A 14,579-nucleotide genomic window follows, 5' to 3' on the forward strand; every position below is an offset into this window, starting at 1 on the left:
CGTGCTAATTTATAGGGTACCTAAATGTAAAAAAGAAAATGGTAAAATAGAATCTTAAAATTAAAATATTTAGTGAATACATAAGCATTTTTTGTTATGTCGTATTTTAAATAGCCTTAAGGTTTTGCTTTTCAGATTGACTATGTGGCAAAAACAACTAAAGTAGATGGCGCTCATGTTCGTGATAAAGTTGCAGACGATGGTCAATGGGAATATCTCTCCGACAGAGTTCGTCGGACTAGGCAAATTCAAGACAAAACAAAAAGTCCAATTGAAGGTAAATTTGATTATCTTTTGTGTTTTCTATTATTCATCTTTATAACATAACCAGTACTTACACTCTGCTCTCTGAATTTTACTAAGCTCATTTCTTTGAGCAGGTGAAGTACTTGTGTTTATCGCGCAGGTAAGATGAGAACCTTTTTTTCTTACAAACAGCACCATATTTATTATTTTATCCGTCTGGAGATAAGCTGATGAGTTTTCTACTTTTTTTTGTTTCTTAAAAATTTAAAATAAAGCAATGGAGATAGGGCTGAATTCATAATTTGCAGGACAGGGCAGGATTTACTTACAATGTTTGTTGTTTTAATCTTATAAAAATCCCCTTACTTTTACAAATTCTATGAATCGACGTTTTTTATCATCAAGGTCGTACCCGGGGGGGGAGGGGGGCTATGTTTTCTCAACATTGATAAAGGTCAGCTTTACCCCATCTACACTCAACGACTACACCCTCTACACTGTTTTAATTTCTGATGGGAATCGGGCGTTTCAGCTTGCCCAGGATTGAAAATCGCTTGGATTTTTTTGGTCCATGAGAACCCCCAATAGGCTCGAGTTCTCATTTCACTAGGCTTAACCATTTTTATTTGGTCCTTCTTGACGTCTCTGCTAAGAGTGAGAGGCTCAACTAGAGGGATGTGATGCCATAGGTACTCTAGTTGCTTCCTTGAAACATTGCCCGGCAATGCTAACTGCTCTTCCTCGACAGTGAGAATGAAGCTTCTCTTAATATTGTGCATTTATTGTATTTACAGGTTAGATTTAAGGTGAATGCAATTTATTCTAATACATTTTTTTACAGAAAATTTTGCTCAAACACATTCATTGCATTCTTGTGTTGCGAAGCCATACACATTCAGTTCATTCTTATGTTGGTATATTAATTTTAACAATAAAAAAGGTAATATTAAATAGTTTGAATATAAAAGAGACAAAGATTTAAATAGTTTACTATTCAATCCTATTGTTCTCTATTGCCTATTTTTTGTTTTGTTCCTGTAATCAGACAGTATTAAGTTATTTTGGATGTAGGCTTTATTCAACATTTCAACTGTGTTAAATAAAACCAATTGAATTTATGGTGGCGCTGTTCAACTTCTTTTCCCGATAAATTAAGCAAGAAAAAACATAACGATAAACATAGCAATAGAGTTACAACAAAACATAGTAATGAACATAGAGTCAAAACATAGTAATATAATATATATAATAGAGTGTTTGATAAAAATATATACTAATACATATCAATATATAATATATAATACAGAAACAACATAAATAATAAATAATGTGTAAATATTAAAATAATCCATAAATACATATTAAATGCATAGTATAAAATAATAAGGATAGTGCATCATAATATACATATTAAGAAATAAACACAATCAGCAATAATGAAAAAATATAATAAATAGTTGATTAATTATAGGTAGACAAAGGGAGCCAACCCCTGAGAGAAAAGATGCTCTAACCCAAAAACCGCTTGATTTGGACGAGGAAGAAGAAACGAGGAAACTAGAGACCTCTAAGTGGCTTGAAAGTCATTTTGGTAGCGAATCTTCACAGTAAGTTCCCTCTCCAGTCTTAACAAGAAACATTTTAATTATTTTCGTCAATGAAATTTTTATATAATGATTAATTACCCGTCTGTCCAAAGAATTGGGTTTTTTTTTTTTCGTTTTTTTTTTCACAACTTGTTAAAGCTTGTAATATGTAATATAAGCACAGATAGTGCCCCGTGTCATGGCCACTTTTATATCATACTAGCTGTTGGGGTGGCGATTCACGCCACCCCAACACCTAGTTGGTGGAGGTGCTTTGCACCCCCCCCCCCGCGCGCGTAAGTCGTTACGTGCCATATTAGTTACGCGCCATTGTAGTTGTGACCCTGTGTCCCACCTGTGAATATAGATAGTTATATTTATATTTTTAACTACGTAAAACTTGCGAATATACAACATTCTTGGCTGTCCCATTATCTGTGCATATAAATATATTTTCTGGTTTACAATGATTGCCCTTGAGCTTTGTTGATGGTGATTGCTAATCGAACATTCCCTGTTTCCCCGTCGTCATTTATATATCCCCCTGTGCCCCCCGGCGTCCCCGTTGTAGTTGTTTCCCTGTGTCCCGGTCGTCATTTGTGTCCCGGTGTCCCAGTCTGTAATTTCTCTTTGAGTGTCGCGGTCGTCATTTATATTCCCTGTGTCCCGGTCGTCATTTGTGTTCCGGTGTCCCGGTCTGTAATTTCTCTTTGAGTGTCCTGGTCTTCATTTATATTCCCTGTGTCCCGGTCGTCATTTATATTCCCTATGTCCCGGTCGTCATTTGTGTCCCGATGTCCCGGTCTGTAATTTCGTCAGTTGACAAACATGACGTCAGTCGACACTCAAACATGACGTCACTCGACAGACACACAGACAACTTATTTTTATATATATAGATATTAAGAAGTAATATTTTTAGCAAGGCGTTACCAAGTGTTTTTTTTTTTGGGGGGGGGGGTATTTATCTTGGGGGCAATTTACAAAAAAAAATCTTTAAAAAACGTATCAAATATTTGCTTATATGCATTGTTGTTACGTTTTTAGGAGTTCGGTAAAAATTCTGGAGGTGGGGGGTTAAAACTCGGTGCTCTCCCCTTCCCTGGATACGCCTTTATTTTCAGATGAGTAGGCCCAAACACTTATTTCATAGTTGAATGAGTAGAAGTAAACTCAGTAACTTAAGGCTTTTGAGATTTTCCTAGGCCAAGAGGTAGATACCGGAAACGATTGCTACTGACTCAGCTTTTAAGGTAAAATTTGTATCATTCTGGGGGAGTCTTAATGTTTTCACTTTTACTGTTTAACACATAACTTAATGATGCGTTTATTGTTGTGGCCCATGCCAAATGTAGGGGCATACATGACGCTATTTCTGAAGATAAGTTGCGGTGTTGCTAAGTTATAAATGGTGGTCTTTTTGCGTGGCTTTATCCAGTAGTAGTATTTGAAATTGACCTAATTTAATGTCTCAGCTCCCCCCCCCCATCTGGCGTGTATTCGACTCTGGGTTTTTTTTTCTAAGAAAATAGTGAAGGGGTGCTAAAAACTATGCTTTGTGGCTATCCACATGGGGTCGAACAAAAAAAGGGCGGTATAGGACGTTCTAGGACGTTATAGGAATATTACAGGGCTAGATCACAAGGAAGAATTTAAAGAGAATTGGGACTTTATTAGAGGGAGTAAACAGTGAAACCTTGAACAGATTGGATTGGAGGAGAAGTGTGCGCAGTTTTACATTTTAAAATTAACATATTTGTATATATTTTTCAATGAATTAATCTTCCAAAAAAAAAACATTTTCTAATGAAGTTGAATTAAACCATTAAGTTACATTTCTCTTATAATGTAGCAACCAAATAGAGAGAAAATATGTTTATTTTGTATCATATTTACGTTTGGATATTCAAAATGCGGATGGCAATGTGAATTTCAACAGAGACGGGTTTCTTTTGCATTTTAGAAAGGATTTGTAACACTCAAATAATGATTTAAATTAATTCAAATGTAGAAAAGAAAAACAAATCGGTTGGCTCCTTTTTGACTTGAAAAAGGGGCCAACGCTTTGAATGGTCAACATAGAATGATCAACAAGGACTAACTAACATTTTCAAGTCTCTTTGTAGCCTAGACATTGCACTATTGCGCTGCCTGCTGGGGAAGGGATATACTAAAAGACCTCTAAAAAACGCATGAAAAATTTGCTTATATGTATTTTTTGTTACGTTTTAACAAGTAGGACAAAAAATTTGGATGGGAGGGTCAAAACTCCCCCCCCGGATATGGACTTGAAACCAGCCAGCTTTTTTACAGGCTATGGGGCAAACTTTCACCGTACTTGAACTTAGCATTTATTAGAAAAATGTTAAAAATTTGAAAAATGAGGTGTTTTTAACTTACGAACGAGTTATTGGATCTTAATGAAATTTGATATTCAGAATAACCTCGTAACTCAGACCTCTTATTTCAAATCCTTTGCCGGATTCAGTGTCATGGGGAGGATTTGGGGGGGGGGCTGGAAATCTTGGGAAACGCTTAGAGTGGAGAGATCAGGATGAAACTTGGTGGGAAGAATGAGCTAAAGTCCTAGATACGTCATTGACATAACCAGACTAGATTTACTCTCTTTGGGGGTGTTGTGGGGGGGGGACCTAATTTGGTAATTCGGAATAATTAGAAAAAATGAGGTATTTCTAACTTACGAACGGTTGGTCAGATCTTAAGGAAATTTGATTTTTAGAAGGACCTCATGTGCCAGAGCTCTTATTTTAATTCCCTACCTATCCAGTGGTATTGGGGGGGTTTGGAGGGGGAGACGGGAAATCTTGGAAAACACTTAGAGTGGAGACATCGGGATGAAACCTGGTGGGAAGAATAAGCACTAGTCCTAGATACGTGGTTGACATAAACGGACTGAATATGCTCTCTTTGGGGGAATTGGGGGGATGTTAATTCTGAAAATTCGAAAAACTGAGGTATTTTTAACTTACGGACGTGTGACCGGATCTCAATAAAATTTAATATTTAGAAGGAATTCATGTCTCAGAGCTCTTATTTTAAATCCTGACCAGATCTGGTTACATTGGGGGAAGTTGGAGGGGAAAATTGGAAATCTTGTAAAACGCTTAGAGTGGAGGGGATCGGGAGTAAACTTGATGTGTAGAATAAGCAAATGGCACAGATACGTGATTGACGTAACTGGAACGATCCGCTCTCTTTGGGGGAGTTAGGGGGGAAGGTCCAGGGCTTTGGCGAGTTTGGTGCTTCTGGACTTGCTAGGACGATAAAAATTGGTAGACGTTTCAGGGACCTGCACGAATTGACTTAATAAATTTGTTTTCCCCGATTCAACCATCTTTGGGGCTAAAGGGAAAGGAAAAATTAGAAAAAGTGAGGTATTTTTAACGTACAAATGGGTGATCAGATCTAAATGAATTTGATATTTAGAAGGACCTCGTGTCTCAGAGCTCTTATTTTAAATCCTGACCGGTATTAAGCCTCTGATTTTCCTTTTAAGTCGATCCATTGATTCTTAGAATTTTGCTAGAGCTCATGCCATATGAGCTCTTGGCTCTTCCGACCTCGTCACAAGTGCCATATGAGCTCTTAGCTCTTGTTTATACTTAGTGAATGTTTGATTTCTTCTTTTTTTTATCTCTCTGCATTGTATTTCTAGTTCAGCTTCACTGTGTTGATGAAAATAAGTTAGCTCTACTTTTCCTTACGATCATCAGCGATTCTTGTTATAAAATTTTGCCCCTTATGACATTTTATGCCTAGTTTTTATAAAAAAAAAGTAATTTATCAAAAAACATTAGTAAATCTTTATTATTTACCAGTATGAAAAGTAGTTCGTCCCGAAATGGGGAGACAGGATATCTTTAGGAAAGATTTAAGAAAAATGGGAACTTCTTAGGAGGGTGTAAAGAGGGAGGCTTTGAATAGATCGTGATAGAGAAGGAGTGTGCGTAGCTGTGTCAGCCTCATAAATTTTGGTGGTGCAGTCAGTTGCTAGTGTTAGTTAATAGAAGTATTTTCACTTTACTTGCTATTTATGTCCTATATTAATGGGAGCTTCTTAGGAGGGCGTAAAGAGAATAGATTGGGATGGGATTGGATAGATTGAATAGATTGGAATGGAGAAGGAGTGTCCGTAGCCGTGTCAGCCTCAGACAGGTAGGTGGTGCTGTCAGTTGGTGGTAGTAGTTAATAGAAGTATTTTCACTTTACGTACTATTTCTCTGGGATTATAAAATTAAACTCTTATATTATAATTTAGCAGTGGTGAGAGGTATTTTATGATAGAAAATGTCTTTCTTTGGACCTTTGATTCCACGTAACCCTCTTGTTTCGTTTTATATTCAAAGTTATGTATCTGAAGCTTTAATTTTAAAACATCGTATTTGTATCGTTTGAATTTGTAACATAAGCGATACACTTAGTGGAGCTGCAATTTTCGACATGGTTTTTCATTTCTAAGTCGCAAATACACACCCCCAGTTCCAACTTCTTCTTTATATAGGGTTGCAAAGTGATCTGAGTAATTACGATAATGACTAGAAAATGGTCTTGGTTTTAAAATTGTCAGTTCTGTTAGGCAGTAATGATAGTGATCCAAGTGTGATTAAAAAAAATAGTCTACATGGAATTGACGAGGATACCCCTTGTAAATATACTTTGCTTCTAGTGAACCCGCCGAGAGAAGAAACTCTGACAGCCCAGGTATTAATATCACAATGAAATCAAAGAAAGAGGAGAAGGTGCCTGAGCCACCATGCATACCATCTCCTCCCCCTGCTCCCCAATATGGCCAGAAGATACCATCCACAGTGCATACAACAAGTAAGGATGGAAATGATGATATTCCAAGGCTAATGAGCCCATGGAAAATTGGGGATAGAATTCAGGTTTTACCCATTGGTCCAGAAAATAAATTCTTTCCAAGGGAATTATCTCCCTCCAGAAAGACAACAAGTCCAAGAAAGAATAAGGTAGATATTTTACAATTTTATAAAGGAAGTTTTTAATTATTTTGATCTTAATTTATTGTTCCTGGTATCTTGAGGCCTTGGACTTCTTTTTTTTTCCTTTTTTTTGCTTTGTTACGACACCTTAGAAGTTCAATTTTCTTCAGAGACCGGAAGAAACAATATTTTTTTTGCCAGTCACTGTTTCAACTATTTTCAGAAAAAAAGAGCAAAATAAAAATTTTTCTGAAGAACATTAGGGTTTACTGTCATTAAAACTAAAAATGTAGAATTTATACAAATTATGCAAAAATAGTGTAACTAAAAAAACTTATATATTTTTCTAATATCTGTTTATCCATTGTAGCCATGAGTATAGCTAGGATATTTTCTCACGGGAGACAACTGGCTAGCTATAGGTGGATATTACATGTCAAAACGAAGCTCTATTCTTGTTTTTGAGGATTTTTTTGGGGAGGGGGTACTTCTTTGTCGTATTCCAAAAAAATGATTATTATTTTTTAAATTTCGGGAGGGGGTGCTTCTTTGTCATATTCCAAAAAAATTATTATTATTTTTAACATTTGTAAAAGACATGTCAGAACGAAGCTCTATTCTTTCTTTTGAGGATTTTTGGGAGGGGATACTTCTTTGTCGTATTCCAAAAAAATGATTATTATTTTTAAAATTTGTGAAAGACATGCAAAAGGAAGCTCTATTCTTGCTTTTGAGGATTTTTTTGGGAGGAGGTACTTCTTTGTCGTATTCCAAAAAAATCTGTATTATTTTTAAAATTTGTAAAAGATATGTCAAAACGAAGTTCTATTTTTACTTTTGGAGATTTTTCGGGAAGGGGTACTTCTTTTTCATATTCCATAAAAATGATTATTATTTTAAAAATTTGTAAAAGACATGTCAAAACGAAGCTGTAATCTTGCTTTTCAGGATTTTTTTGGGAGGAGATACTTCTTTCTCGTATTCCAAAAAAATGACTATTATTTTTAAAATTTGTCAAAGAGTTTGTCGTACACATACTTTTGAAAAATACTAGAGTGTTTCTATTCTACCTTTGGTGTGAGTAATTATGCGTTTAGATCGAGGCGCATTAAATTCATGTGCCCATAACCTTCTTTGCCTCCAAGGTAAACACTGTGGACTCTTTCTCAAAATATCGTATTGAATTTTATATTATAAATAGTGTTTCCTCTTCTGCCGATTTCCCAATTCATCTCCCAACCAAAAAAAGAGAGATTTCGAAAATATTTTCGTAAGAAAATCGGCACACAGCACTCAGGCTAAGAGCTACCTGCTGGTTTTCTACCGAAAATTCCCCAGGTTTTACAGATCGTCAGAAAATAAAAGTGGAAGCACTGATTATATAGAAAACAGACAGTTAGCATTAACATATAGTTTTGATAATTAGTGTTGTATTGAAACAAGATTACTTTAGAGGGTTGGAGTTAATGTAGTAAAGCTGACATCAAAGCTTGTAAATTCCAGGAATGTCTCCAACAATCCCCATCCTGTAAGTTATGAATTGAAACCACAAGTGTTTGTCTCACTCTCTAAGGATGATAAATGAAATTGGTCAAAAAAATTAAAATTATGCCTACAAAGTTAGTTAAATTTTACAGTATCTACTAGATCATACAAGAATAAGCAGAATGTAAAGGATGTAGGGAAAACGACCAGAGTAAGAATTAAGGTGGTGAAGTATAGGCCAAAGATAAAATTAGTGAAGATTTGGAAAATGCAGCCAGACTGTAAAAATTGTCCAAAACTATACTGGTATATTAAGAAATTGAGAGGGAGTAGCAAACCCAGATTTATCCCAGTTAAATATAGAAACGGAGCCACAGTTTGTAATAAGAGAAGTATTGGAGAGAGATGAGCGGGGCCTGAGATCTGTCGACTCCGTCTCTTCTTTTATCTTGATAATGTCAATTTATTTTATTGTTTAAGACTTAGCCAGTAATTTAAGTCAATAATCTTCAAGCTTGATAAAAACTAGAATAGAGAACATTTGTTTCACTTAGTTTTGGGTTCAAAAATAATAAAATGTCCTTCTGTGCCAACAGAGGCGCTAAGAATATCCGAGAAGAGTCGACAGTTATCTCTCATGGTTTTGGTCAGGCAGACATTCTCCCACTTGGGTACAAATGTGGTATTGAGACATGTAAGGTCAGCTCGGTACCTGTTCTGTTCGGTGTAGTTTCTGGCCACATCATGTGCCCGAGGTTGATCATTTTGGTTATCAGTAGTTGAGACGCTTTTGTTAGTTTTTGTCAGAACGAAAGCTTATAAAATCAGTTTCTTGTCAGTTTTCATCAGAACAGAAATTTATAAAATGAGCTTTTTGTTAGTTTTCGTCAGAACGAAAACTTATAAAATCAGTTTCTTGTCAGTTTTCATCAGAACGGAAATTTATAAAATATGTTTTTCTTCAGTTTTCGTCAGGACGAAAGTTTATAAAATCAGTTTTCTGTCAGGTATCGTCAGGACGAAAGCTAATAGAATCAGTTTTTTGTCAGTTTTTGTCAGAAAGAAAGTTTATATAGTCAGTTTTTTATGAATTTTAAATTATGGAAGAAAATTTATGAAATCAGGATTCTGATTGCCAATGGGACAGGATTTAATGATCAAGATCCTCAGTGGAGTGGCATACGAGAATGTGCAAGCTGGCAGACTGTGAATTTACATTCTTGACATCAAAATAATTTAATTATACTATTTTGCCAATATCTTAGGCTGATTAATCTCTTATTGTTAATTTTTCTTCTTTTCTTATTACAAAAATCCTGTTTTGCATAGGCCTATTTTTAAAACGTTATGATTTCTTCAATTCAAGAAAATCGAGTATACTCTTATATTCAAGTGGTAGATAATCAGATATGGAGTCACCTTCACATGTTGGAACTCGAAAGTAAAGAAGGGGGGCGGGGTAACATTTTCTTTGCTAGAAACAGTTTGTGTTTTCAATTATTGGCAGCAATTGCGCTTTTTATGCAATTATTTATATTTCAGATCGTAGAATAAATTTGGTCGGTTGGGTGTGTATGTGGGTCTATAATTGCTCTTTGTTTTTCACATTATTCATAAATTAATTCGACGGTATTATTTATTATCTGCTTGAAATTTATAAACCCTTGTCACTGATTTAAAACTTGCGCAAAACTGTATGCTTTGATTTCTTTTTTCTTATACTGCAAGTAAATAATGACATCGCATATATTTGAATTGATTTGTATCTGGGGGAGGGGGAAGTAGGTTTATGCGTATTGAAAAAAACATAAAGTACAGTCCTTAATTCTTATACTACCTAATCAATTTGCGTTAATTCCACTGATCTAAGTTCACACCTACTCCCCTCCTGTGTATAAACAGAATTGTTTATTTGCGTTTACATTGAATAGACAGCTGCACTTGAAATTTTGTAGAAATATCGTTCAAAGTAGAGCTATTTTCTTTTTGAAGCGCTATTTACCAGTTTTAGTGTTTAAATATCCCAAAAACTGCGAGTTCTTCTAGCTTGGAACTATTGAATCAATTTCTTGCTTGCATTCTGTATATTAAAAGTTATTTTTGTTCTAGACTCCCCAAAAAAATCCTGTTGTAAACATCATTCCTCCAACACCAAGCACTCAAGTTTCTGCTCCGTTCAGTGGGAGTGCGGTCAAACGCTCTAATTCGTTCAATGTTATGCCTCGTGGTCAAAACAGCCAATGGAAAAAGGAATATCTTATCAAGTATCCACCACCTGTTCCCTCAAAATCTTATAGGAACCGAAATTCGTTCAAATTTGACTCAAGACCAGCAGAACGGTATCAGAGCATGACTCATTTAAGGTATCTCCTTCTATTTTTTTTTAAAATAGTAATGATATTATTACTAAATATAAAATTCTGTTTTGCATAGGCCTATTTTGCCTATTACTTTCTCTATTTTTTATAATAGTAATATTGTCATTATCAAATATAAAAAAAATTCTTTTTTGCATAGGCCCATTTTGCCCATTACCTTCTCTATTTTTTTTTAATTGTAATAATGTCATTCATGGGGCTATTTGAAACCAATTGTGTAAATGAATACAAAATAAATATTTTGGAAACGACACTAAAAGCATGTTTAGTACTTTTAGTACTAGGCCATTGAGGAGATAACCTTACTATGTCATATAAACTACATATCCTAGTAATATAGGGTAGCAATTAGGAGTTCTTTATGTTGCTGTTAAGGCTTTAAGGGACTCCAAATATAGGCAGATCTGAAACGTTTTTAGAAGTTTCATTTTTGGGACAGGAAGAAGAAGGGGGAAGATAGTAAAAATTGAAAATTAATATGTGAATTATACAAGAATGCAAAAAAAGTGGGAGAGTTTGTACATTGTAGACTTTCTAGAAAGAAAAGACTGGTCTGAAAATACTCCTCCATAAGCAGGGGCTTAAGGGGATTTATTCTTCCTTTCCCCTGACTTCGACCTAGCCAGGCATAAGTCACCATCTTTCGGGTCCCATCATGTGTGCTCTAGGTGTGTCGCATCGGTAACGGGATCATGACGCCCCTGGGATGCGCCTTCTCCTGAAACTCCCTCCGTAGTAGAAAAATTTATGAAAAATGCAAGCCTTTACTTGTATTGTATTAGTTGACCAAATCTAACATACATTTAAAAACTGTTTTGCGAAAGTTCGCAAAATATCAAATGTCAATAAAAGTAAATAAAAAACGAAGTCATTTCCAGGTATGAGATATTTTTCATTTTCTAGTGTTATAGTTCTTATTCGATTTTTTCGAGAATAAAATTTTTTAAAGCATAAGAACCGGTTTGTATGTACAACTCTTTTATAAATTGTATTCATGATTTGCTAGTTGCTAATTTTTTTTAGTCTACGTGACTGTACTCATGTAATTTACGCTGTGCAAAATATGGGCTGATTAATTCGCTGTTAGAAAAAAAAAGGAATAAAATGCTGTAGTTGTTGTTTGAATGTTATAATATCCCTCTGAAAAAAAAAAAATTAATAATCATAATGATTAAGGTTAATTTTATTAAGTGAATATTTTTTTCAATCGAAGTTAACATTAAGATATAGAATAAACGAACAACATCCCCTTTAAACATTTTTATATACAGTCTTTCTTAAGATAAGTCTTTATTAAGTATTATATGTCTTAGTACGTCTTGTTTCTAAGATGGGGGGGGATAGCTTGAGAAAATCCTAAGAAATATATCTATTATACGGAAAAATTGAAAAATATAGGAAATCATAAAAATATGGATATTTTAGGGAAGGTGACTGGAATGACAGGGAGGGTCCTATGTGTACGTGGCTGGCTAAAAATAACTGTTGCAATATTGAAGCTTCCTCATGGAAGAACATATCAGGAAGAACATAAAGCAAAAGCTGTCGCAAGCGCTGGTTTATACTCATTTCCGTTTTTAAATGAATTCCTATCATCTCTAGGGATAAGTTCAGCCCTGAAAGACGTGTCGAAACAAGCATCCGATTCCCTAGTGAGCAGCAGCTGAACTCATCAAGTAATTTTATGGAGAGAAGCAAAACTGAAACGGATCTCTATGCGACACCTGTTAAAACCCAGAGGACGAGAGCCACGAGGATTAACTCTTCGTCTACAGGTCGTGAGCCACTAAAATCTGATTCTGACTCTACTCCTAGTCAACAAAGGTATAAGACTTTTACCATTAAAAATCTCATTATAACTATCATTATTGTTGTTAGTGTTTTAAGTGATTAACGTTTTTTTAAATTGTTTTCTTTTCATTTCTTTGTTGCTTTTCTGATGTTTTTACATATTTACATAGAAGGTGTATTATTGTTATTAACATTGTATTTTTGTCAGTTTTATTATTGTGCTAGTTAACATTAATTTGTTATTTTTTGTAATTCAGTCTTTTGGGCGTGTGAGGGTGAACTAAATCCATAAAATTAGTTCTTTAGTCGCACCGAACTCTTGGTTTAATAAATGATGGATGGAGCTCTTAAAACGCTTAGCAGACAACAGGTTAATGCAGTTACACAAAATGTTCATAGATGACGTTCCATTTGGTAGCGTATATTCCCTGCTTACAGAATTGATCGAAGACTGGATGGTGCGGTAATTAAGATCGATGGAAAAATTACTACACATTCCGTTTGTCCGGCTCTCCATCCTATTGTCTTTTAGCGACACAAATGGATAAAACGGCAAATCTATTCATATGTATTTTTGCCTTGCAAATGAAGTTTTCATACCAAATCAACTGGTTTAGGTATTTGTCTTTTTTCCGAAATGGAGTTTTACACATATAGTGTTTTACGCACCTTTTCTCACTCGATTAATTCCAAAAATGTTACTTTTGTTTATGCTAGACGCTTTGAATTAGCCCGGGTTTTTGCAGCAAATTTCATTGGTTTTTAAAGGCCAGAGGGTGAGAAAGAAAATGTTGGAAAATCTCTAAGTATATTTTTTTTTATTTCAACTGAATGCCCAATATTTTCCAGGATACGTCGGATTAGTCCAGACTTTGAATATGAACAAGTCTATATATCGCCTAGTGGAATGAGAGAGATAAAACCAAAATATGCATACACTGACCCTGATGCTGTCAAGCCAATGGAGGAGCCACAGTTCACACCGAGACGCCGCTCTCCACCAACTTACAAGGAAAAAGATGAACGAAGAACGCCATCTAACCAAACCATGAAGGTGCCACCTCGCCCAGCACCACCAAGAATTATAGCTAAAGTTACAGTATGTATTCCTGATCTTAAGGTTAGGAGAGAGAAAACATTATCAGTAAATTGTCTAGTGAAATTATTTCAATCGTTCTCTGAAAATTGGACCTTAAGTTTGAACCCTCCTGCAGTGAATTTACTCTGGACAGAAGAAATTTTCCCTAATCAAGAAATTGTTTATTAAGAAAAATCTTTCCTTTATTAAGAAAAAATATTTTTACCCACAGATAAGTTGAAGCCGCGGAAAAAAGCGAAAATACAAAAAGTAAAATTTAATTTGATATTCAACAGCAATTTTGCTGTTCAAAGACCCAGGTTCACTCTCATTTGAATGAATTTCCTAAAACAGTACTGGGTGGTACTAAAGCGGACAAAAAAAGAAAGATATATTGCGTAAAGGAAGCCTGATAAACAAAAATATCTATTCAAATACATAGGTTCTTGCTCATTTGTATGAGATTCTTAAAACTGAACTGGGGTGGTTCGAAAACATACAGTTAAAGTAAAAATGTATTGTGTAAAGAAAGTCTGAAAAAAAATGTGTTCAAATACGTAGGTTCTTGCTCATTTGTGTGAAATTCGTAAAACCGCACTGGAATGGTGCTAAAACAGACAAAAAAGTAAAGGCTTATTGTGTAAAAAAACAATGATAAACAAAAAATCTGTTAAAATGCGTTGGTTCTTGCCCGTTTGTATTAAATTCCTAAAAACTGGGGTGGTGCGAAAACGGACAAAAAAGAGGAAGAATTGTTGTTTAAAGAAAGCCTGATAATAAAAAGTATCTATTCAAATATGTCGGTTCTTACTCATTTGTATTAAATTCCTAAAAACTGGGTTGGTGTGAAAACAGACAAAAAAAAAAGTACAAGATGTGTTGTGTGAAGAAAGCCTGATAAACAAATGCGTAGATTCATACTCATTTGTATGAAATTCCTAATACCAAACTGAGGTGTTGCTAAAACACACAAGAAACAGTAAAGATGAATTGTGTAAAGAAAACCTGATAAACAAAAGTATCTGATCAAATATGTCGGCTCTTACTCATT

The 14,579-nt window shown here is 34.9% G+C and overlaps 1 protein-coding gene across 1 annotated transcript in view; it reads left to right on the forward strand.

The window, feature by feature from the left end:
• The window catches only part of LOC136025725 (uncharacterized), a 49,080-nt gene that overhangs the window by 17,324 nt on the left and 17,177 nt on the right, over positions 1 to 14,579 (forward strand). The window contains exons 3-8 of the mRNA XM_065701710.1: positions 136 to 277; positions 1,718 to 1,853; positions 6,520 to 6,823; positions 10,391 to 10,644; positions 12,262 to 12,483; positions 13,300 to 13,549. Of these exons, the coding sequence (XP_065557782.1) occupies positions 136 to 277; positions 1,718 to 1,853; positions 6,520 to 6,823; positions 10,391 to 10,644; positions 12,262 to 12,483; positions 13,300 to 13,549 (1,308 nt within the window). The remainder of the gene's footprint in view (positions 1 to 135; positions 278 to 1,717; positions 1,854 to 6,519; positions 6,824 to 10,390; positions 10,645 to 12,261; positions 12,484 to 13,299; positions 13,550 to 14,579) is intronic.

The sequence above is a fragment of the Artemia franciscana genome, chromosome 4, assembly GCF_032884065.1.
Source record: "Artemia franciscana chromosome 4, ASM3288406v1, whole genome shotgun sequence".
Taxonomy (NCBI): Eukaryota; Metazoa; Arthropoda; class Branchiopoda; order Anostraca; family Artemiidae; genus Artemia; species Artemia franciscana.